This window comes from Thalassophryne amazonica, chromosome 5 (genome assembly GCF_902500255.1).
Source record: "Thalassophryne amazonica chromosome 5, fThaAma1.1, whole genome shotgun sequence".
Classification (NCBI taxonomy): domain Eukaryota; kingdom Metazoa; phylum Chordata; class Actinopteri; order Batrachoidiformes; family Batrachoididae; genus Thalassophryne; species Thalassophryne amazonica.
In genome coordinates, this window is record NC_047107.1 from 114,537,644 (window position 1) to 114,562,061 (window position 24,418).

Genomic DNA, 24,418 nt, shown 5'->3' on the forward strand with positions numbered 1-24,418 from the left:
TACCACAATAAGGAGCATCACGTTCATACTGAGGGAACATCAGCTACTATGTTTTGGCCACATGGCACATTTCCCTGGACCTGATCCAGCACACAGGTGCCTCAATGCTAAGGTCCCCAACAACTGGAAAAGGGCAAGGAGACACTTGTCTTTTCCATGGCTGCAGCAGAGAAGTAGAGATGGACCAGCTGTCTGCCTGGATGGCTGTCATTCAGGACCCATGGTGATTCTGCTGTGTTATTGTTCTGCTGTGTGTGTGTGTTTTTTTTGGGGGGGGGGGGGGGGGGAATACAATGCAGCGGCAAATACTCCTAGAACAGATCACAAAGACATCCAGGAAGCACAAAATTCGTTGTGCCAATGCAACCTACTGTGTTCCACTGGATGCTGCGTTATATAAAATAATTATTTCGTAGCAGATTAATCATTTGCTCTCAGAGTTTGGCTGATGAAACCAGCTCTAATCGCTTCCACAATCACAGAGGAATTTTCTACAGCTGCAGCTTTTCTCTCTCTCTCTCTCTCTCTCTCTCTCTCTCTCTCTCTCGTACACTTCATGACGTGGAGAATACATTGGAATATACTAAAAGGTAATTATTTGTAATATCTATAATGTAATAGCTTGGTAAAACAGCTGAATTTTCATTCTTTTTTATGAGTATCTGTAAAATTATGTTCATGACAGATTTAACATCTCGTCACAATCATTTAGATGAGCTGTGCTGTGATGCAGGGCACTGACTCGCACTGACGCTCAGTGTTTTTGAGTTGTTTGCGCCACGTTCACGTGAAGTTTACAAAATTAATGCATGCCAGAGATTTTGAACATTTATAAAAAAAATTTGCGCACTTGCAGGAAGCCGTGCACAGTTTTCAGCAGTTTACAATGAGTTTACTCTCCAGTACGGCAGATTGCGTGCCAGTGTGGGGATCAAATTCGTGTCAAGTGTCAAGGTACCTTAACTCTTTCTAAGGTCACTCATTTTAAATGTTAGAGCAGCTGCTAACCTGTGCATGTGTTTGCTGTGTCAGACACACTCATGATGATAAGAACTTTCTTTTTGTTTTTGCTTTGACATTATTGGGCATTCACACACTGTGATGCCTGGTGCAGACAAACTGGGGAAAGCTACTTTATATTTTTGTTTTCTGACAGCAAACACAGATTTCACTCACTGAGAACAAATACATAATGAATTCAGCTGCAATGAGATTAAGTTTCCTCTGTCAACTCTTCCATCACTGATTCACATTTCCATAAAGTCCAACAGGAAACAGAAGCAGGAGCTAAACCTGCAGCTGGTACCAATCTGTGTTTGGTGCATCGCACAGCACTGCAGTTTGTGATGATGAGACCTACTGCAGTGTAGATGGTTAAAAAGCATCAGTTTGACAGTTTGACGTTCACACTGCTCTGGTCACTGACAGTCGTTTCCTCTCCAGCACACTGGATTTATTTTTCAGCCTCACTGCACGTTCCTTTCAACTGCCGCAGGTCCATCTACAGCCATCTTCATTCACTCAGTCGCACTTATTTAGAAATCTGATGCACAATGAGTACTGAGGGTCCAGCAGGTACTTTCATCATATGAATCTACGCCTAACAGCTTGATGCAGCTGGGCGGTTTGATGAATGACACCACTTCAGTTTATAGATACGCCGAGTTGGTGACACGATTCAACACCTAAACTGCTATCACACAAAATCCCAAAGTGATGTTGGGAAGATATCTAGAATACATTTCACACTCAGGAAAAAGGTAACAATTTCTCCTTTAATACTGAGATTAAAGTGACTGCTGACAGCAGCTTTACTTTTGTTTTTATATATATATATATATATATATATATATATATATATCTGACAGCACATTCTGAGCTTTGATTTCCAAGAATTGCTCCACTTCACATCTTTTAGCTGCACTCTCGTTTCTCTGTGTCTGAAAGAAAACCTGCCAGATGCACCTTGTTTACAGTTTGACATCCACCAAATACAATAAACATCAGACACTTCTGCATTTGTCATTAGCAACATGTCAGCAATAAATTCCTCAAACAATATCCGTTTATATGTGGCTAAGAAAAATAATGTGTCCTGTGATATTGATTTATGGAATATAGGTGTGTGTGAAGATTGATATCGTGCAGTGAAAAAGTTTATGCCTCCCTCCTGATTTCGTCTACATTTCTGAATTTGTCAGCCTTAGGGCTCATTTATACTGACTCTTGTGGTATTACTGGTTTTGCACTATACGACTTCTTTAATAATAATCGTATTTGTAAGAGTTTAACCTTGACTATTATTATTTTAAAATCTGCTCCTCAAAATTTAGAAAAATTTTAGAAAAACATCATGAATCGAGGATCTTTACATAGTTAAATATACTTAAAAGGTCTGTGGCTGTGTTTAATTAATGATAGTTCAGGCTTTAATGTGCAGGCAGCGCAAAACACCGCTGGTTCACACAACATAATCACAGTTTAGCCACTCACATGAATGCAAAGTTAAGTCTTCTTGTGAAAATGACGGAACACGGAAGTGGAGCTTTTTCAGCATTCGCCCAATTGACGTTTCATATCCCGCAAAACTTCGAAGAGGTCGCCGCGCTGCGAGATCTCAGTAACATTGAGAACTGCATTGAGACACTCTGATCGGGCTGCACTTTAACTGCTGCACATGGACAACACAATTAACATCGCAACATAAAACTATTTTTATATTGTGCCTAAAACTCTCATGAATATTTTCTCTGGGTTTATAGACGTTGTTATTGCGTTTGTTTTATGTAAACATGCGAGAATCACAGGCTGTCTCTCCGTTATTTTCAATGGGAGCTGCTGTGAGCTACGCTCGCTTCCTGATCATGTCGTTCTGGGGGAAAGTGAAGTTTGCTCTTTAACGTCTTGATTATTGTTCTTTACAACATTGTTTGTCCTCTTTATTCCAGATTAATATATATAATATGTCTGAAATTCGGTTTGCGTTTATTAAATTCCGCGTAGATTAAACGTAGCAGACACAGATTATTTGTTATTGTTTTAGCAAGTTTTCAGGGTATCATCAATCAATCAACTTCAATCAACTTTTTTCTTCTATAGCACCAAATCACAACAAACAGTTGCCCCAAGGCGCTCCATATTGTAAGGCAAGGCCATACAATAAATATGAAAAACCCCAACGGTCAAAACGACCCCCTATGAGCAAGCACTTGGCAACAGTGGGAAGGAAAAACTCCCTTTTAACAGGAAGAAACCTCCAGCAGAACCAGGCTCAGGGAGGGGCAGTCTTCTGCTGAGACTGGTTGGGGCTGAGGGAAAAAACCAGGAAAAAGACATGCCGTGAAGGGGGGCAGAGATCGATCACTAATGATTAAATGCAGAGTGATGCATACGGAGCAAAAAGAGAAAGAAACAGTGCATCATGGGAACCCCCCCACAATCTACGTCTAAAGCAGCATAACCAAGGGATGGTCCAGGGTCACCCGATCCAGCCCTAACTATAAGCCTTAGCGAAAAGGAAAGTTTTAAGCCTAATCTTAAAAGTAGAGAGGGTATCTGTCTCCCTGATCTGAATTGGGAGCTGGTTCCACAGGAGAGGAGCCTGAAAGCTGAAGGCTCTGCCTCCCATTCTACTCTTACAAACCCTAGGAACTACAAGTAAGCCCACAGTCTGAGAGCGAAGCGCTCTAATGGGGTAATATGGTACTACGAGGTCCCTAAGATAAGATGGGACCTGATTATTCAAAACCTTATAAGTAAGAAGAAGAATTTTAAATTCTATTCTAGAATTAACAGGAAGCCAATGAAGAGAGGCCAACACGGGTGAGATATGCTCTCTCCTGCTAGTCCCCGTCAGTACTCTAGCTGCAGCATTCTGAACCAACTGAAGGCTTTTTAGGGAACTTTTAGGACAACCTGATAATAATGAATTACAATAGTCCAGCCTAGAGGAAATAAATGCATGAATTAGTTTTTCAGCATCACTCTGAGACAAGACCTTTCTGATTTTAGAGATATTGCGTAAATGCAAAAAGGCAGTCCTACATATTTGTTTAATATGCGCTTTGAATGACATATCCTGATCAAAAATGACTCCAAGATTTCTCACAGTATTACTAGAGATCAAGGAAATGCCATCCAGAGTAACGATCTGGTTAGACACCATGCTTCTAAGATTTGTGGGGCCAAGTACAATAACTTCAGTTTTATCTGAGTTTAAAAGCAGGAAATTAGAGGTCATCCATGTCTTTATGTTTGTAAGACAATCCTGCAGTTTAGCTAATTGGTGTGTATCCTCTGGCTTCATGGATAGATAAAGCTGGGTATCATCTGCGTAACAATGAAAATTTAAGCAATACCGTCTAATAATACTGCCTAAGGGAAGCATGTATAAAGTGAATAAAATTGGTCCAAGCACAGAACCTTGTGGAACTCCATAATTAACTTTAGTCTGTGAAGAAGATTCCCCATTTACATGAACAAACTGTAATCTATTAGACAAATATGATTCAAACCACCGCAGCGCAGTGCCTTTAATACCTATGACATGCTCTAATCTCTGTAATAAAATGTTATGGTCAACAGTATCAAAAGCAGCACTGAGGTCCAACAGAACAAGCACAGAGATAAGTCCACTGTCCGAAGCCATAAGAAGATCATTTGTAACCTTCACTAATGCTGTTTCTGTACTATGATGAATTCTAAAACCTGACTGAAACTCTTCAAATAGACCATTCCTCTGCAGGTGATCAGTTAACTGTTTTACAACTACCCTCTCAAGAATCTTTGAGAGAAAAGGAAGGTTGGAAATTGGCCTATAATTAGCTAAGATAGCTGGGTCAAGTGATGGCTTTTTAAGTAATGGTTTAATTACTGCCACCTTAAAGGCCTGTGGTACATAACCAACTAACAAAGATAGATTGATCATATTTAAGATTGAAGCATTAAATAATGGTAGGACTTCCTTGAGCAGCCTGGCAGGAATGGGGTCCAATAAACATGCCGATGGTTTGGACGAAGCAACCAATGAAAATAACTCAGACAGAACAACCGGAGAGAAAGAGTCTAACCAAATACCGGCATCACTGAAAGCAGCCAAAGATAACGATACATCTTTGGGATGGTTATGAATAATTTTTTCTCTAATAGTCAAAATTTTGTTAGCAAAGAAAGTCATGAAGTCATTACTAGTTAAAGTTAATGGAATACTCAGCTCAATAGAGCTCTGACTCTTTGTCAGCCTAGCTACAGTGCTGAAAAGAAACCTGAGGTTATTCTTATTTTCTTCAATTAGTGATGAGTAGAAAGATGTCCTAGCTTTACGGAGGGCTTTTTTATAGAGCAACAAACTCTTTTTCCAGGCTAAGTGAAGATCTTCTAAGTTAGTGAGACGCCATTTCCTCTCCAACTTACGGGTTATCTGCTTTAAGCTACGAGTTTGTGAGTTATACCACGGAGTCAGACACTTCTGATTTAAAGCTCTCTTTTTCAGAGGAGCTACAGCATCCAAAGTTGTCTTCAAAGAGGATGTAAAACTATTGACGAGATACTCTAACTCCCTTACAGAGTTTAGGTAGCTAATCTGCTCTGTGTTGGTATATGACATTAGAGAACATAACGAAGGAATCATATCCTTAAACCTAGTTACAGCGCTTTCTGAAAGACTTCTAGTGTAATGAAACTTATTCCCCACTGCAGGGTAGTCCATCAGGGTAAATGTAAATGTTATTAAAAAATGATCAGACAGAAGGGAGTTTTCAGGGAATACTGTTAAATCTTCTATTTCCATACCATAAGTCAGAACAAGATCTAAGATATGATTAAAGTGGTGGGTGGACTCATTTACTTTTTGAGCAAAGCCGATAGAGTCTAATAATAGATTAAATGCAGTGTTGAGGCTGTCATTCTCAGCATCTGTGTGGATATTAAAATCGCCCACTATAATTATCTTATCTGAGCTAAGCACTAAGTCAGACAAAAGGTCTGAAAATTCACAGAGAAACTCATAGTAACGACCAGGTGGACGATAGATAATAACAAATAAAACTGGTTTTTGGGACTTCCAATTTGGATGGACAAGACTAAGAGACAAGCTTTCAAATGAATTAAAGCTCTGTCTAGGTTTTTGATTAATTAATAAGCTGGAATGGAAGATTGCTGCTAATCCTCCGCCACGGCCCGTGCTACGAGCATTCTGACAGTTAGTGTGACTCGGGGGTGTTGACTCATTTAAACTAACATATTCATCCTGCTGTAACCAGGTTTCTGTTAGGCAGAATAAATCAATACGTTGATCAATTATTATATCATTTACCAACAGGGACTTAGAAGAGAGAGACCTAATGTTTAATAGACCACATTTAACTGTTTTAGTCTGTGGTGCAATTGAAGGTGCTATATTATTTTTTCTTGTTGAATTTTTATGCTTAAATAGATTTTTGCTGGTTATTGGTGGTCTGGGAGCAGGCACCGTCTCTACGGGGATGGGGTAATGAGGGGATGGCAGGGGGAGAGAAGCTGCAGAGAGGTGTATAAGACCACAGCTCTGCCTCCTGGTCCCAACGCTGGACAGTCACAGTTTGGAGGATCCAAGAAAATTGGCCAGATTTCTAGAAATGAGAACTGCTCCATCTAAAGTGGGATGGATGCCGTCTCTCCTAACAAGAGCAGGTTTTCCCCAGAAGCTTTGCCAATTATCAATGAAGCCCACCTCATTTTTTGGACACCACTCAGACAGCCAGCAATTCAAGGAGAACATGCGGCTAAACATGTCACTCCCGGTCCGATTGGGGAGGGGCCCAGAGAAAACAACAGAGTCCGACATTGTTTTTGCAAAGTTACACACCGATTTAATGTTAATTTTAGTGACCTCCGATTGGCGTAACCGAGTGTCATTACTGCCGACGTGAATTACAATCTTACCAAATTTACGCTTAGCCTTAGCCAGCAATTTCAAATGTCCTTCGATGTCGCCTGCTCTGGCCCCCGGAAGACAATTGACAATGGTTGCTGGTGTCGCTAACTTCATATTTCTCAAAACAGAGTCGCCAATAACCAGAGTTTGATCCTCGGCGAGTGTATCGTCGAGTGGGGAAAAACGGTTAGAGATGTGAACGGGTTGACGGTGTACACGGGGCTTCTGTTTAGGGCTACGCTTCCTCCTCACAGTCACCCAGTCAGCCTGCTTTCCCGACTGCCCGGGATCTGCCAGGGGGGAACTAGCGGCGGCTAAGCTACCTTGGTCCGCACCGACTACAGGGGCCAGGCTAGCTGTAGAATTTTCCACGGTGCGGAGCCGAGTCTCCAATTCGCCCAGCCTGGCCTCCAAAGCTACGAATAAGCTACACTTATTACAAGTACCGTTACTGCTAAAGGAGGCCGAGGAATAACTAAACATTTCACACCCAGAGCAGAAAAGTGCGGGAGAGACAGGAGAAGCCGCCATGCTAAATCGGCTAAGAGCTAGTAGCTACGCAACCTAGCGGATTCCTAAAACACACAAAGTGAATAATGTGTAAATAATTTAAAGGTGATTCAGCAGAAGGAGTGCCCCAATCAAGGCACCAAACAGGCCATGAAGCAGCACAGGCAACGCACGACAACAGCGCCAAAAGAGAAAAAAAAAAAAATAAATAAATAAATAAAAAACGAAAGCGTTAGCAAGCTAGTTAGCTTGCCAACGCTGATGAAAGTTAGCAGATAAAAGTGCTCCGTCGCGATGTTTCGACCGTTAGAGGTCTTCCTTAGGCGTTGGAGCACAGTAAAAAAGTAAAAAAAAAAAAAAAAAAAAAAAAAAAAGTAAAAAGGTAAAAAAGTAAAAAAGTCTTGAAAAAGACTGTTAATTCAAGTCCAAAGCAGCAGGTAGCAGTCTCAGTGTAAACAGTCCCAACTACAGAAACTCCTTTCAGGCCTTACGTTCGGCAACACATGCATGCAGTCTCTTATTAATGTGACGAAAAGCATAAAAAAATTACATTTTTGTAGTATAATATTAATTTACAACTGTCATCATGTGGATTCTCTATGTTGTTTGACTGCAGCGACTCTCTGGCGCGCAAGGGATTATGAGATATGTCAATAGGGCCAATTAGCCGATAGCACAAAAAGGTTTTTTTTTAATAAGGACATTTGTCATTGACATATGCAAACATTTATGGCACAGAGACAGACACTGAAAGACATTCACAGGTATTTGAATGAAATAAATATCACAACAAACGACTACAAAATGGCACTTGAGTTTGCTAAAAAGGCAGAATTCCGCCCCGAACAGCCGATGTGGAGGATAAATCCAAACAATTACTTTGGTGTTATAGGAAGCAATTTGACTTTTTCCACAGTGGCGAATTATACATCCAGGTGCCTCAACATTGACACATGTACACGAGGTGCTACGACTGTAACTATAATAAGGTCTATTAAAACTCAGCAGATTATCAAGGATATTAGATTTTCTTAATAGCTCTTCAGCCCTACGGAAGGTATTGATAAAAACAAAAAAAAACAGTATGTCCTTAGTGGTTAGTATACTACCAGCTTCACCAGTTCATTATAATGTTTCCTGATTCAGAGGTGAGTGGAAGAAGATTGGGATCCACTGAGCAAACTGTTTTTTTCCTCAAAGTAATCTAGTCTAGTGTCAAGGTTACCTTTTATCCTCTTGATAAAGTCTCTGTCATCTGGTCCTGCATTCTCTCGAAACCTCTTCTGACAACTTCCTGCACAGTGGAGGGAAAAACAAAAAGCCAAACAGTTATGCCAAACATCTTCTATAAACCGAGAGGGAAGAAAACACCTTCCAAAAAAAAAAAAAAAAAAAATACCGTATTGGCCCGAATGTAAGACAGGTTTTTTCCCCCTAAGAAAATACAGGGACATTCTATAATCAGGATTAGTCTTTTACATGTTGCAAACATCCAAAACAGTAAGTCGCAACAATAATCCTTGAAGACAGTGTAATCTTTAAACTACTTTTAGTTTACAACCACTCACAACAGCCAACAGACAAAAGTCAGGCTGTAGGTACAAATGACACTCATGGTGCCAATTTTAGCTTCTCTGTATATTAAAACCATCACTTATCTACAACACTTTAACAAGACCACACAAGAACCCACATAAAACATTCACAAATAACACTATGACTCACAAATATTAATCATTATTAAAGTTTTGCTGCTGTTCTCGTGTCACTTGTACATAGTGACTTGTGTGAAGCGCCTTGATGCAACTTTGTTGTGATTTGGCACTATATAAATGAAATAAATTGAAGTGAATTGACCCATTATCCTGTGACAATATTCTGCTGAAACTGCATCAAGAGAATTTAGTTTTAATGAAGAGAGCAGCAGAATCACATCACATTGTGCACTGTTTACATTTATCTTTATGCATTTGACCTAACAACCTAACAGCAATACCTGGATTAGAATGACACTGTTGCATTTATTTGTATTTTTATGTTTGTTTTTGGCCATCAAAACACAAACATTTTTTAAATGTTATTAAAATTGCCACAGTTGCTTTCCTCATCTGTTCATGGAAATCTCTGAGGAGCTTCTGAGGCTTTAAAAAGTCCTGTGCAGAAAGCATGCACAAAAGTTCCACTTTTGGAGAATTGGTTGACTCTCTGACATAATAATCTGAGGAGCAAGGTAGGTCAGTTTGTGCAGTTTATTGCCCTGCTGGTTGTTGCACTCAATGTGCACAATTAGCACTATTTCACTGAAAAGCAAAAAAAGATTTGGTCTTCAGAAAGTATTTTTCAAAAAATAATTCTTGCAAAAAGGGAAGCCATCTTGCAATCAGGGCAATACAGTGATCATAATAACAAATTTAACAGTTTAAAAAATATCTACACAGAAGAGAAATTTGCTAAGTGTTTCAAAATGTAGCTCACAAACACACAAAGTAAAATATGTGGGATATATACAAATACAAAACATTTGATCCACATAGTACACAGATGCACAGTAAGTAAAACAAACATAAACCATGATATTGATGCAAAAAAAAAAAAAAAACACCAACATGGATGTATAATTAACACACACAGACCTTCTGACAATCTTGTTGAGGACTTGTTGGCAGGAAGTGGGTCTATACTCAAAACCTTGTAAAGTTGTCCAAAGGCTAGGAGACGTAACAAATGCTGAAAGACACAAAATCCAGATACAATGAGACATACTATCTACCTCCAGTCACAGGGGAATGTTGGTATGGTGGTGGTGTTTGTGGGGGGGGGGGGGGGGGTCTAGATAACAAGCACCTACTGTAGCTTTTATTCTCAATCAATATTCATAATTATTGGAGAAACTAAGACATTCTGCTGGGAGGAACGTCATACATTACAGATGGGTGGAATAAACATTTTCTGGGCACAAATATAAAAGGAATAGAACAATATTCCCCAACTAAAGATTCAAGCGTTTTTCATCGTACTCAAGAGAGAAAAACAAAGGCAGAGAGAGTGAGCGAGTGTCGGAGAGGGGAAAAGATGAATTTGTCGATGCCTTCTTTCTCTGCACTGAGCCAGTGTGTTCTGCCAGGGGGCAGACTTTGTTGTTATATGTGGCACAAAGAAGTGGCAGCAGCATCATGTCTCTCCCAGTGTAAATGGCAAAGCGTTCCCACACTTAATAGGTAGCTAATTAGGCTGCCAGTTTTTCAGGGCACCGATGGGCTGCTGAGTCGAGGTCAGAGTCCAGGTTTCTGCAGTCACGCAGATATTTATAGCACCGATGTGAGCTTGGGGCTTCACCAGAGCGACCCACGAACAACTTTAAATTCCTGATTTATCCCTCGTTCCATCACTCCAACAGATGGGACCACTACTGGGACCACAGCGGGATGTCTGCAGGTCTCAAGGGTAGCATAGCATTGGCTGGGTTGTTCTCATCTGGCTCAGCTATATTCAATTAAATGAGTGTCTGTGGCTGTTTTTATTGTGGAAAACTAGGAAACAACAGTTTTATAATACTCCAAGGCAAGAAGAACACGTATCAAGCGGCAGTTCAAATGAATATGTTGCAGGCATGTAAATTAGCATCAATACAGTCCTAATTATAGATGCGTACATGTAGAAAGTTAGAGTGGACACGTCCCTTTTCAGTGGTGTCCCTTCTCAGCATGTTATGTCGGAAAAAAGGTGTTTGTCTCAACACAAACAGTAATAGAAGCTGCACCTCCAACTTGAATCTATCATTTCCTACTTCTGGCACACATTAATTTAGAGAACTTGTCATGAACATTGTGAAAACTATTCAAAAATACTGCATGGCACTGTGTGTCATTGTGCGCAGCGCATCTGAATTTGAGACTATAATGAGATGTTACATCTATAATAAACACAACTTTGCAGATACATTATCTAACTCAAAAGAAGGAATGAAAATGCACCTGTTTTACCAAGCCATTACGATATAAATATTATAAATAATTACCTTTAAGACAAGATTCCAAATGTGTTCTCCACTGCACAACGTGCACGACAAGCTGTAGCTGTGGATAATTTCTCTGTGACTCTGGGAGTGATGAGAGAATAGTTTCATCAGCCAAATTCTGAGAGCAACCGAGTCATCGGCTACAAAATGATTATTTTATATATTGTAGCATCAAGTGGGATGCATTGGCATGATGAATTGTGCAGCAGTGTGAGGATCAAATTGTCAAGGTGCAATAACGCTAATAACGCTTGGTGAATTCTACTTGATGATGATCGGAAGAGTCAACATCGAAGGACCAAAAAGCGACATCGCTATGAACGCTTGGCCGTAACAAACCAGTTATCCCTGTAGTAACTTTTCTGACACCTTCTGCTTAAAACCCAAAAAGTCACGGTCTGTATTCATACTGAAAATCAAGATCAGCAAGCTTTTGCCCTTCTGCTCCACGTTAGGTTTCTGTCCTCCCTGAGTTTGCCCTAGGCCACCTGTGTTATCGTTTGACAGGTGTACAGCACCAGTCAAATTCTGCACCTGCCACTGTGCCTGGAGCAGGTCATGCCCAGCTGGGCCGGGCGCTTGACACCAGAAGCCAGAACATTGTGGGGGTCCACAACATTTACAAATATGTGCAACAAATGTCCAGTAACGAAGTGACCTTCGTTTGTTGCCCCTGTCCCAGCTTTTTTGAAGTGTGTTGCAGGCATCCATTTCAAAATGAGCAAATATTTGCACAAAAGCAATAAAGTCTATCAGTTTGAACATTAAATATCTTGTCTTTGCGGTGTATTCATTTGAATATAGGTTGAAGAGGATATGCAAATCATTGCATTCAGTTTTTATTTACATTTTACACAACTTCCCAACATTATTGGAAATGGGGTTGTAGTAACCTTATACCACAATTGTGTTATGTTACCGATCCTGAGTAAGCTGCTAATGTTCTCCTTTTTAAAGCCTCAAAAACTGCACAATATCAGCAACACTACTAATGTAATGTTTCTAAAACCACTAGCTACAGCTTGTTTTAGTGTTTTTTAATTGGGCGAGTATGTTAATGGCCGACCTGTGCGCTGTGTGTGATGTTGTCAGCCTGCTGCGCGCTGAGTTCAGACAGGACATCTATAGGTTCTCTTTCACAGGGGTTGTGAACTCCTGGACCACCTGAAATGTTTAAACAGAGACCATTCAACTTCAATTCACTTAATGGAAAAAGCCACAAATATAAATATTTACCAACCGATACAGATTTCAATACTGCAAGAATCCCTGAACCAAATAAATGACCTGCTGTATTAAGGACTTCATCCTTAATCAATGTGAGGGCAGCCTCACATTGCAGATTTCTGGTCCTAATCACCTTTCCAATTTGAAAAAAAGAGGCAACACAGCCCTGTAAATGGTAAATGGACTGCATTTATGCAGCGCTTTTCCATCTGCATCAGACGCTCAAAACACTTTACAATAATGCCTCACATTCACCCCGATGTTAGGGTGCTGCCATACAAGGCGCTCACTACACACCGGGAGTAACTAGGGGATTAAGGACCTTTCCCAGGGGTCAAATCCCAGTCAGGCTGGGATTTGAACCAAGGATTCTCTGGTCTTAAGCCCAACACTTAACCACTAGACCATCACCTCCCTCCAGGCGCTTCTATGACCGAAGCTATTGCACATGCTTACAGCCATACTGTGTGCAGTCTATGCGCTAAAATCAAGATGATATTACAATGTTAAAACATATCGGTTAACATCTGAAAACTATTCTGAATGCACGCTTTTCAAGGGATAAAGGATGTATACTTCCAGAGGAAATTTAAAGAAGTCAGTTAACAGTGAGTCTATGAACACACTGCCTTGCACACACAAGCTGACGGCTGCACTTTGCTGCCTGCTCTGGTCAATGAAATCTCTCTGCTCCAAAACAGAAAACAATCTGCATGGTATTATAATTTTAGCCTGACAACACAATTTTGACAGTAGCATGGTGGCTTAGTGGTTAACACTGTTGCCTCACGGCAAGAAGGTTGTGGGATCACTTCCCACCTGGTTCTTTCTGTGTGGAGTTTGCATGTTTTCCCGTGTTCATGTGGGTTCCCTCTGGGCGCTCTGGCTTACTCCCACATCCAAAGACGTGCAAGTTAGGTGAACTGGAAACTTTACATTGACTGTTGGTGTGTGTGTGAGTATGACTTTCTCTATGTGGCCCTGTGATAGACAGGCATCCTGTCCAGGGCGTACCCTGCCTCATGCCTGATGACTACTGGGATAGGACCCCACCCCTTGATTGGAGTCAGCGGATCTGGAAAATGAATGAATCAAACTTTTGGTGCAACCAAATCAACATTCAAGCAGAAATTTTATATTTCAAGATGTAGTAATGAAATAAAAACAAAACTGTTAAATGAATTTAAAAAGAAGCATATTACTCCTGTTTGCACAGATTAAACCTGATTATTCATTTTTGTGCCTCACGATATGTCTGAGCATCACAAATAATATTTATTACTTTCAAAAACTTCACCATTGGTTTCAACATGCTTTATTGCCAATATTACCACAGATTACACATGATTACATACTCCACATGGGTATCAGTTTGTTTTTTGAGCCACATCAGGTGCCAGAAACCGGCAATGGAAAACCTGATTTAATCTGGGCTGCTATTCTAGCGCACTATATGTTTTCAGCAATATACCAACAAGTTATTTTCCTCTTTCATTTTATAGATTTTCCAAAAGGTTAGCAAAAAAATATAAAAGTTCTGTGCATAAAGTTTCTTTCTTTTCATCACTGTTGCCAACGTCACTTTTTTCACTTTAACTTCAAATTTTCCAAGTGTTTGTGAATAAATTTTTCACTGTAAAAATGGATCTATGGGAACCAAGGTGTCTGAAATTACTTGATCTACAATAAAAATATTTAAACTGTACAATACGCAGTTGGGAGCAATCAAGTTCGTTTACTGTTTTGCCAGAGTATATAACTTTTTAACATGTTACAGACATCAGTGTTCTTATATAAATAACTATAACAACAACAAAAACAAACTATGAACTTGACAAGAAAAGGCTTGCGAACACTGATGAGAACACATTTTTGAGTTGCCTGAAAAGAAGTGACCACTGACCTGGCAGGAGAATTCCGGATGCAATGCACTCAATGACGCGACGCAGAGCTTCTCCAGGTCCCAGTAGCCTGTTGCAGGTGGCTATGGCTTTTTCACAGATCAGCTCTAGAGGCTGCAGAGGTGGAGGGAGAAGGCAATCAAAATCGGTTTGATCCATACCCATTAAACATTTGTCCTGCACAAATACAATCTCATGCAAAGCAACCTTAGCTCATAAAAATTCACACAGGATTTTATTCTGTCTGAGAGCGCAATGCCTGAAAAGTACAGTTTCTCTATTGTTTACTTTTGTTCAGAACTGTCTGGTACTGAATGCTCGCTACTCTTTGTTGTACAAAGTTACTGCTTATATGCTTCTCTGGTAGGGTCCCATTATTCTTGCACGTTTTGAATAGTTATTCTGAATGTGTCACCATCACGTACCCATCCTTTGAGACGCTGCCACTCAGGCAGTCTATTGCACATCTCTCTTAGAACTCGCAAAACGATGACGCAGGACTTCAGATCTGCAGCTCTAGCCTAAAGGGACAGACAGACAAAACTTACTGACAGCATGAGGAGAATTTCAATAAGACAGCAGCCTGAGTGTGTAACGGACGCTGATAACATGCGCCATTCCACAGTGGTGGAAATGGAATGGGAATAACACCTGAAGCTTCAGTATGTTTCCAATACCATTTACAAGCAACTACACTTCATGTTTAACTTGACAGATGTCCTACAGTCAGTGTGTGGCCAGTAAACCAAAAGCTTAGTTTTGATGACTGCTAATTCACAAACTGAAACGTTAACAGTAATAACACTAAACCGATAAATTACTAATAAATACGTTTTTTTTTTAATTGGTTTAAGTTACCACAAACTGCCTTATTATATAAATGTAGTTATGTGGAGGAATAGCTCTGTAATCAAACACATTTGGATATGAAGACGATATGAGCAAGTGGCCACTTGCATAGATTTTTTTTAGCATATCATAAAGCCAACATTCACTATTAAACATCAGTTTAGTAGTTTGTGTTTAACAACAAGACATTTGGCTACAATATTCTGTCAGAACCAGTCAGACCACCCAGGTCCTCATGAATTACTGTCCATCTGGAAAGTGATTTAGAAGACACACAGAGAAGAAGCAAAAATGGGCTGCTAATGCTAACGCAAGAGAGGAACTTATATCTATACAGAAAAACATAACAGGACTGCTGCGCAGGATTATTAAACGTGGTTCAATCCGGCAACACTTGGAGAGGGTAACAATCTAGTACTGCAAAACGTGTAGCTAACAGTTACGGCAGCAAAGGATGCAGAGGACAGCAGTGGATGACTTACATACATACATACATATATATATATATATATATATGTATATATACACACACACACACACACACATACATACCATTCCAATTCCAATGAAGTTGGGATGTTGTGTGAAATGTAAATAAAAACATAATACAATGATTTGCAAATCCTCTTCAACCTATATTCAATTGAATACACCAACAAAGACAAGATATTTAATGTTCAAACTGATAAGACTTAATATTTGCTCATTTTGAAAGGGATGCACATTCCAAAAAAGCTGGCACAGGGGTAACAAAAGACTGGTATTAGGTATAAAAGGTTCTTAGGTATAAAAGGAGCATCCCCAAAACGCTCAGCCGTTCACAAGCAAAGATGGGATGAGGATCACCACTTTGTGAACAACTGTGTGAAAAACTAGTCCAACAGTTTAAGAACAATGTTTCTCAATGTTCAATTGCAAGGAATTTAGGGATTCCATGATCTACAGTTCATAATTAGAAGATTCAGAGAATCTGGAGAACTTTCTACATGTAAGCGGCACGGCTGAAAACCAACACTGAATGCCCGTGACCTTCGATCCCTCAGGCGGAACTGCATTAAAAACTGACATCATTGTGTAAAGGATCTTACCATGTGGGCTCAGGAACACTTCAGAATATCAGTGTCAGTTAACACAGCTCATTGCTACTTCTACAAGTGCAAGTTAAAACTCTATCATGCAAAGCGAAAGCCATACCTCAACATCATCCAGAAACGCCGCCACCTTCTCTGGTCCCGAGCTCATTTGAAATGGACAGACGTAAAGTGGAAAAGTGTGCTGTGGTCTGATGAGTCCACATTTCAAATTGTTTTTGGAAATCATGGACATCGTGTCCTCTGGACAAAAGAGGAAAAAGACCATCCAGATTGTTACCAGCGCAAAGTACAAAAGCCAGAATCTGTGATGGTATGGGGGTGTGTTAGTGCCCATGGCATGGGCAACATACACATCTGTGATGGCACCATCAATGCTGAAAGGTACATCCAAGTATCCTGCTTATTTCAGTAAGACAATGCCAAGCCACATTCTGCACGTGTTACAACAGCGTGGCTTCATAGTAAAAGCGTGCAGGTACTAGACTGGCCTGCCTGCAGTCCAGACCTGTCGCCCACTGAAAATGTGTGGGGCATTATGAAGTGCAAAATACAACAACGGAAACCCCGGACTGTTGAACAACTGAAGTCATACATCAAGCAAGAATGAGAAAGAATTCCACCTACAAAGCTTCAACAATTAGTGTCCTCAGTTCCAAAACACTTATTGAGTGTTGTTGGAAGGAAAGGTGATATAACACAGTGGTAAACATACCACTGTCCCAGCTTTTTTGAAACGTGTTGCAGGCATCCATTTCAAAATGAGCAAATATTTGCACAAAAAAATAAGTTTATCAGTTTAAACATTAAATATTTTGTTTTTGTGGTGTATTCAACTGAATATAGGTTGAAGAGGATTTGCAAATCATTGTATTCTGTTTTTATTTACACAATTCATTGGAATTGGGGTTGTACAAAAAATAAGTGGTCCAAAAATGTAAACATTAATAACGATATGTTCTCTGAAATTGGAACAACTATCAATAACGTGTTCCGTGATGCACACTGCATAAGCTCCAACAGGAACAAACATGGATGATCTGAGAGTTTACAAATTCTTTGACCATTAAACTGTATTCAGAAAAATGTTAGAGAACTTAAAGTTAGCGTAAACACATTTAACAGAAGGTAATTGGTCTGGTAATGGTTTTCAAAGTTAGCTAATGAAAACGTTAACCAAGTCCACCACTGGCGCCGATGGCCCGGGGGGGGGGGGGGGGGGGGGGGGCATGGTGGTGTGATGAATTTACTATTTGTAAAATCCTATTTTGGCTGCTCCATGTTACAACATATAGTTGTTGATATACAGTATTATACACAAATTAAAATTATTATGTCTGCATTCAACACTAAAAACAAAACAAACAAAACAAAATAGTAAAATATAAATCCATGGCATCCTGTTTAGCTCAAATAATTTATATAGGGCTATAAAATATTTTTTAAATTAATAAAACATGATGATTTATAAATTTGAAAATCTTCCCGTTAATTTCGGCAGAGTAATTACAGAGAATTGAAACTGCTCTTGTTAGAAATTTCTGGATAGCTGCAGCTGATGTTATGAAACATCAGTTGGTTACACGTCCTACTTTACATTTAGCGTTTCTTCTCTCATGAAATAGGCTCAAAGCTTCACCTTTACCTTGAGGCTTCCGCTCCTGCCTGCTCAGTAATGAAGCGGTTTTCCCAGTTCAGGCAGAAGAGATGAGGCGCAGCTCATCTGAAAACGGATTCTGTCAAGAATCTTTTCATGACTGCATCCTTCAGAACATCAACCACGTTCTTCCGCTTACTACGCTGGGAGGAAAAAAACATTTTCACTGCTGTTTTCTGACTCTCTTACTCATCTACTGTATTTCTCTTCAATAAAATAGGCCACTTATTAAGTTTATGGGTTGTGACCTTCCACAATGCACAGCCATGAAAGTGAGAACAGGGCTTTAAAGACATCAACTTGGTTTTCTGGGGGGGAAAAAAATAATAACACTGGTCTACACAAAAAAACAAATAAAAATTCTTGCATGGACTTTGAGAAATGATTTAGAGTAATTTTGGAGTGCTGAATCTGAATCTGAGCTCAGATTTACTCCATCACATCACTTTTTTTTTTTTTTTGCAATCTGCATGTTCGTTATTGATGGATTACGCAAAAGTTGCTCATTCACTAACAAGTGCATAAAAGCAGCTTCAAAAGCATAGTTTTTAAACCAGGTTTGCAAAATGTGAACAAAAGCTGTAATATCGTTCATGTCACCGAAGAGGTGTGCATGATTGCAGCTTTTGTATCAATGCTTGATACGAGAAATATGTTTTCATATCTCAAAAATGTGATGTGACTGACAAAAACTACAACCAGATTCAGATTCAACACCCCCAAATTACCCAAAATCCGTTCAAAAACTCCATGCAAGAAAAATTGTGTTGGCAAGTGTAATGATTTTATGTAATGTCTAACATTTAACAAATAATTTCTCTTGGTTGCTCTTGCATTTTTTTGGTTGTCACCACAGTGGATCCAGTACATATTTTTACTGATAACTAAAAGAATTTTCACTTTAAAAGGAACCCCGACTATAACATCAAATTTGTCAAAAAATTGAAACAATGACGTTTGCTATTATAATATATAGTTAGAAGTGCATAAACAAGTCTTGAATGATATAAAATAGCGTTTATGTATCACGTATTTAAATACAATGCGGCCGCCATGCTTTTGCCTGCGCAATGCATTCTGGGGTGATGACGTGGAAAGGTTTCTGATATCTTTCATGCAAGCAAAAACAGTGTTAAAGCTAGTTCTTCTACCGAGATAAAATGCCACATTGCGCGGCTTTTGGATGCAATTTTCAGTCTAAGGGCAACAAAGAAAGCGAGGTAAGCCTTCACTGCTTTCCAAAAGAAACAAAGTTAAGGAAAAAGTTGGAGGATGCTTGTGGAAGAGTGCAGTTGCCGAAAGACCCGCGGCTGTGCTCACGTCACTTCAACGCGGATGCATTTGAGGCTTTTCATCGACCTCAGCTAATGAGGGAGCTTGTTGGTGTTTCTGGATACAAACGACGTCTTAAACCAGATGCAGTGCCCATCATATTTCCCCACAAGAAGAAAAATCGTCCACGAGTAACTAGTGAAAATAGGACTAAAACACGCGAAAGAGCAGCAGACTCTCTCTTTCTCTGTCGGCATCGGCAAGCAGCCCCCACACAGACACCACCTACAATGGCCAACTCTTGCTTGATCAGAGCGCTGATCTTCATTTCTGACAGTATTTTCAAAGTTCTCTTCTTCACACTGCAGATCACGCTCTGGTTCGAACTGAAAAGGGTGAACAGAGGAGCCCATTGCTGCTAATCGCCGCTAGTTGTAATGTAAACACGGGATGCTCTGCCCCCGTTTGACGTCACTACCCAGAATGCATTGCGTTACAAACAACAATGGCAATCTACGTAGAAATAAAGTTTCTTAAAATATCATAAAACCTGACATTATTTTTGCAATTTTTTTCCCATAGTTATGTTACTAATATCACAAGTCATATAGAATAAACATGTATTTATAGTTGGGGTTCCTTTTAAACACATTTTGTTCACTATTCCAAAGGCAGTATGGTTTTCAATTTTTCACCAATCACTGGTTTAAAGATGTTTGCTTGGAATTCAAAAAACTAAATGGTAGTCCACTTCTGCTGTGCCTATGTTTTTTGTGTGTGTGTGTTATTCTGATTAAGCCATTTTAAGGTTATTAAAAATACGTCAATGTGCCGAAACTTTACCTGGAACCACTTGGCATGTCGAAGCGATGCCAACGCTGCCTGGCACTTATGCTTATCAAGGCCATCTTCCTCCTCCTCCTCCTCTTCCTCTTCCTCCTCCTCTCTCTGCCTGTCCTCATCCTCAGCTCCCTCACCTGTAGAAACAAACACAATGAGAAACGACAGACGGCGTGTCACTATGCCGATCTCCCGCCCTCACACAGACACACAGGTAGCAGCAGCTAATTAGGTATAATGCAATTCCACTGATCTGTCTGAATGAGCAAGGTGAAGGGGAAAATTTGAGAGGTTCTGTGAAATTTCATTGGGTAGTGTTCTCATGCACAAGGCAGGATCTTTCACAGTACTGCCGGGAGGAACCGGAGTAGATGTGAGCACATGTGTCTTGCTGCTCGCCCGGAGTCTCACTCTGGATGCAGATCAGTGGCTGAAAGCGATGGGGCATGCCAGATTAGTGTATTATCAAATTTGGTGCAGGACGAAAATGAGAGCATGACAAAGGCTGAAAGACCAAAAGCCCAGTTTTAGATTTAGAAGAAATAAGTCTGACTTGAAATGTTTTTGCTGCACAGAATGTGGAAAGCTAGAAAACACTGCAGACGCATTAGAAATTCAACTTAGTTTTCCGGGGTGCCATGCTAATATTTTCACTCTTGCAGTGTGGATCAGATGTTTATGTTCGACTGAAATGGTCTCCACACCATGGCCCTGTGGGGAGCACTCCTGCCATGACTGAAGGCTGAGCCATGGGAGAATGACAGCAGAAAAACCAGTGACAGCAGATGACAATGACAACATAAACATCTGAGCGTGAGAGCGCCACCCTGGAAAGAAAGTAAAGGTTGTTTCTTGTTGGGAGCAGTGAAGGGATTCCCACTTTATGACAATCAAGCAGACAACAAAAAAGAGGAACAGACTGCAGACCACACTGCAGAGCCCCACAGCCAGGACACTCCTCCAGAAACACCTTGCAACTTGAAATGTTGCTTAACTGGAATGGCTCCCTTAATGATTCAAAGGCACCCAAATGAGTGATGAATGTGAGCTTGGTGCAGATGAAGTAACAGCTATTTTCTACAAACATACCAGAGAGCATAAGTAAAAGCAGCACCTGCTGTTAGAGAGGTACGAGCCCAGTTAATCCTTACACCTTCAGCTTTTCACTTCTACTTTACCCGTGTGCATGTGACACATCAGCAGTAGCGTGAACTGAGGAGCGATGTGTGTGGTATAGCAGTCTGTTGCAGTAGAGACCGTTGTGAAAGCCGAACAAGGATGGAGGAGGTGGCAGACAAACGGAGGAGCTGATGAGACGCTGGTTTCGTCCCATGTCGCTCCTCCTGTAAGACCAAAGACTGAGGACCTTCATGTGCTACCTAAGGGAGTTCTGTTCCGTGTACTGTACCTCTCCTTCAGAAAACTGTAGCGAATGGAGTGGATTAATTAAGGTACGATTAAACGTGCATGCATTGTTTTATCCGGTAGCATGCCAAGGATTTTTATTTATTTTTAAACCAGCTCGATCCCTCAGAATAAATGGATGTTGGAAATGAGACCTGAAAAAAGCAATTAATTCAAGACTATCAAGACTGATTCTTTCATAATTTTGTTAAGTAACTATTTAAACAGCTGTTAAAGCTGCAGTGTATAAAATTTAGTGCCATCTAGTGGTGAGGTTGCAGACAGAATGATGTCATCATCAGTCACGATATGGTTTCCCCTTTATGTTTTCACTTCTTTGGCAATGCGATTTCATGCTGTCCTGCTTTCTCTTGGGATAAGCAATATGTATGATCCTCCACTTCATAAAGATGATGTTTCTCAACTTGCACTCGCAACCAGTAGACAGCGTACAGTCAAGAAACTGCTGATTTCTCTTCCATTTTCTTCATTCTTCTGGCCCAACTTCAAAATCCAAAAGACAGAGTAAGTATGTCCCTTTTAGGCTACTGTATCAACGGCGAGGGAGGCCACTCCCACATAGATATGAAGGGCGCATTTCAAGATGTTGAAACATCAACCAAGGCAGTGTCTCTATATCTGCAGTTGGTTCCCGGGTGCCAGACTGTGGTTGCCCACTGTTCCTCTATGTATTCATGTATGTACAATGACAACTAAGCTGCTTCTTCTTAATATTCAAATAGCATTCTTATATAATGGTAATTAGCCTAATTATACTGCAACTTAAGTTAATGTTCCAGAGCAGGGGTGGCCAAGTTCGGTCCTCGAGATCTACCTTCCTGACACTCTTAGTTGTCTCCCTGTTCCAACACACCTGAATCCAATGAAAGACTCGTTAGACACTCTTAGTTGTCTCCCTGTTTCAACACACCTGAATCCAGTGAAAGACTCGTTAGCAGGGTTTTAACGAGTCTTTCATTGGATTCAGGTGTGTTGGAACAGGGAGACAACTAAGAGTGTCAGGAAGGTAGATCTCGAGGACTGAACTTGGCCAACCCTGTTCCAGAGTATTACCAGCTCTGATCTTAAGACTGGGAATGTATCAGCATTCTGGAGGTGTTTTTCCCTCTTTTTTTTTAACTTGTTACAAAAATATATAATGTCCAATTTTCCAGGCACACAGATAGGACATCCTTCCCAGAGGCAGGCCATGAAGGAACCATCAATCAGAGGTCAAGACCACATAAACAAGGACAACCCCCACTTAATTTTCCATGAGATCATCAACGTATGGGGAAGTTTGATTAGTGACCACGGCATCCTGTTATTGAATTAAAGTTTTTACCACATGAAATTATGGGATGTCATTGTGAGCCAATAGCAACAGATCAACAACAGCCCGGGGAGCCGCAGTAATCACAACAAAAATTATTTCAATGAGGGCTGCAGGGTAATATAGCCATTTTTGTCAGAGTGCTTTATGTTTGACATGGACCAGAATTTCATGGCATACAGTGACCCAGAGAGAAATTCAGTTGACGAGGAAAGGGGCGAGGGGATGGGGGAGGGGAGTGTAGAAGAACATGTCTTAGGGAGACAGTGAGTGGGTTATTTTGATTCAATCGTTGGGGGAGCCCCTTGTACCCGGGGTTTACTTCTGCTGAGTGGGAGGCACCTCGTCAGCTGTGGCAGCCTCAGTCCACACTGCACGCTTGACCTGGGAAGCTACGGCAACAAAACCAACAGTCAGTGACCAAAGGCTAGCTACACTGCAAAAACCAAGTGTTTATAAATCAAGATAAATTAATAACATCCTTATGGGTTACTCACCATAGACATATCCTTGAACCGGTCCCTCCAAAAACCTTACATATTGACAGGATAATGGAAATATCAAGATTCCTTTAGCTTTAAACCATGAATCATCCTTAAGTTTGATTTATGCTTCAACCATATAAAAGTGTGCGAGCATGCACGTTAAATATGTTCAAACAGAAAGGCATTCGTTGTCATGCACATCCAAAACTTTCAAACTACAGTAGCAGTGAAGGCAGTCGCAGACCTGTAGTCAATATGAAGAACAGGCTTGAGAAACCGCCTGTCACTTTTTAAGAGTAAACTAAGGAGTCAGAATAGTTAATTGTGTGATTTCCAGAATCGGTTTAAAACGTGTTGGATGAAATGCAGCTCAAACATCTAACCAGTTGAGAGAAATCTAAATCAATTTACAGTTAAGTCCAAATACAACAAAGAAAGCTCCAAAACATGTCTCATATTTCTGACCAAAAAAAAAAAAACAAATCTGCATGTAGTGCTCAATGATAAATGTACTTGTACACTGAATCATGGCCAAGAATGCCACAATTTTGTGTTTTTGTATTTTCAACATTGGGTGCATGCTTTCATGTACATGTAGACAGGAATTACCCTAAAGCACAGATAAAAATGTAAAATGTCTTACTTTGGATACAATATGATTGGTATTCTCCATGTGTACATTACAACTTAGTAATATCATATTATTCAAGGATTCAAAGGAATTTATTGTCATATGCACAGAAGAACATGTTCCCTGCACAATGAAATGTGTCTACTGCATTTAACCCATCCTAATTGCCAGTAGGAGCAGAAGTCGCCATTAGGCGCCCGGAGACCAGCTCCAGATGTACATCCCTGCCTTGGTCAACAGCAGGGCTGAGCAAACCCAGATCATATTATGTATGAGAGTACATTGTA

At 40.3% G+C, this 24,418-nt stretch overlaps 1 protein-coding gene across 1 annotated transcript in view; it reads right to left on the bottom strand.

The window, feature by feature from the left end:
• The window catches only part of LOC117511146 (spermatid perinuclear RNA-binding protein-like), a 196,080-nt gene that overhangs the window by 42,913 nt on the left and 128,749 nt on the right, over positions 1 to 24,418 (bottom strand). Inside the window, exons 7-11 of the mRNA XM_034171126.1 lie at positions 14,995 to 15,090; positions 14,572 to 14,683; positions 12,508 to 12,605; positions 10,057 to 10,150; positions 8,649 to 8,717 (exon numbers count right to left, since the gene is read on the bottom strand). Coding sequence (XP_034027017.1) covers positions 8,649 to 8,717; positions 10,057 to 10,150; positions 12,508 to 12,605; positions 14,572 to 14,683; positions 14,995 to 15,090 — 469 coding nt within the window. The remainder of the gene's footprint in view (positions 1 to 8,648; positions 8,718 to 10,056; positions 10,151 to 12,507; positions 12,606 to 14,571; positions 14,684 to 14,994; positions 15,091 to 24,418) is intronic.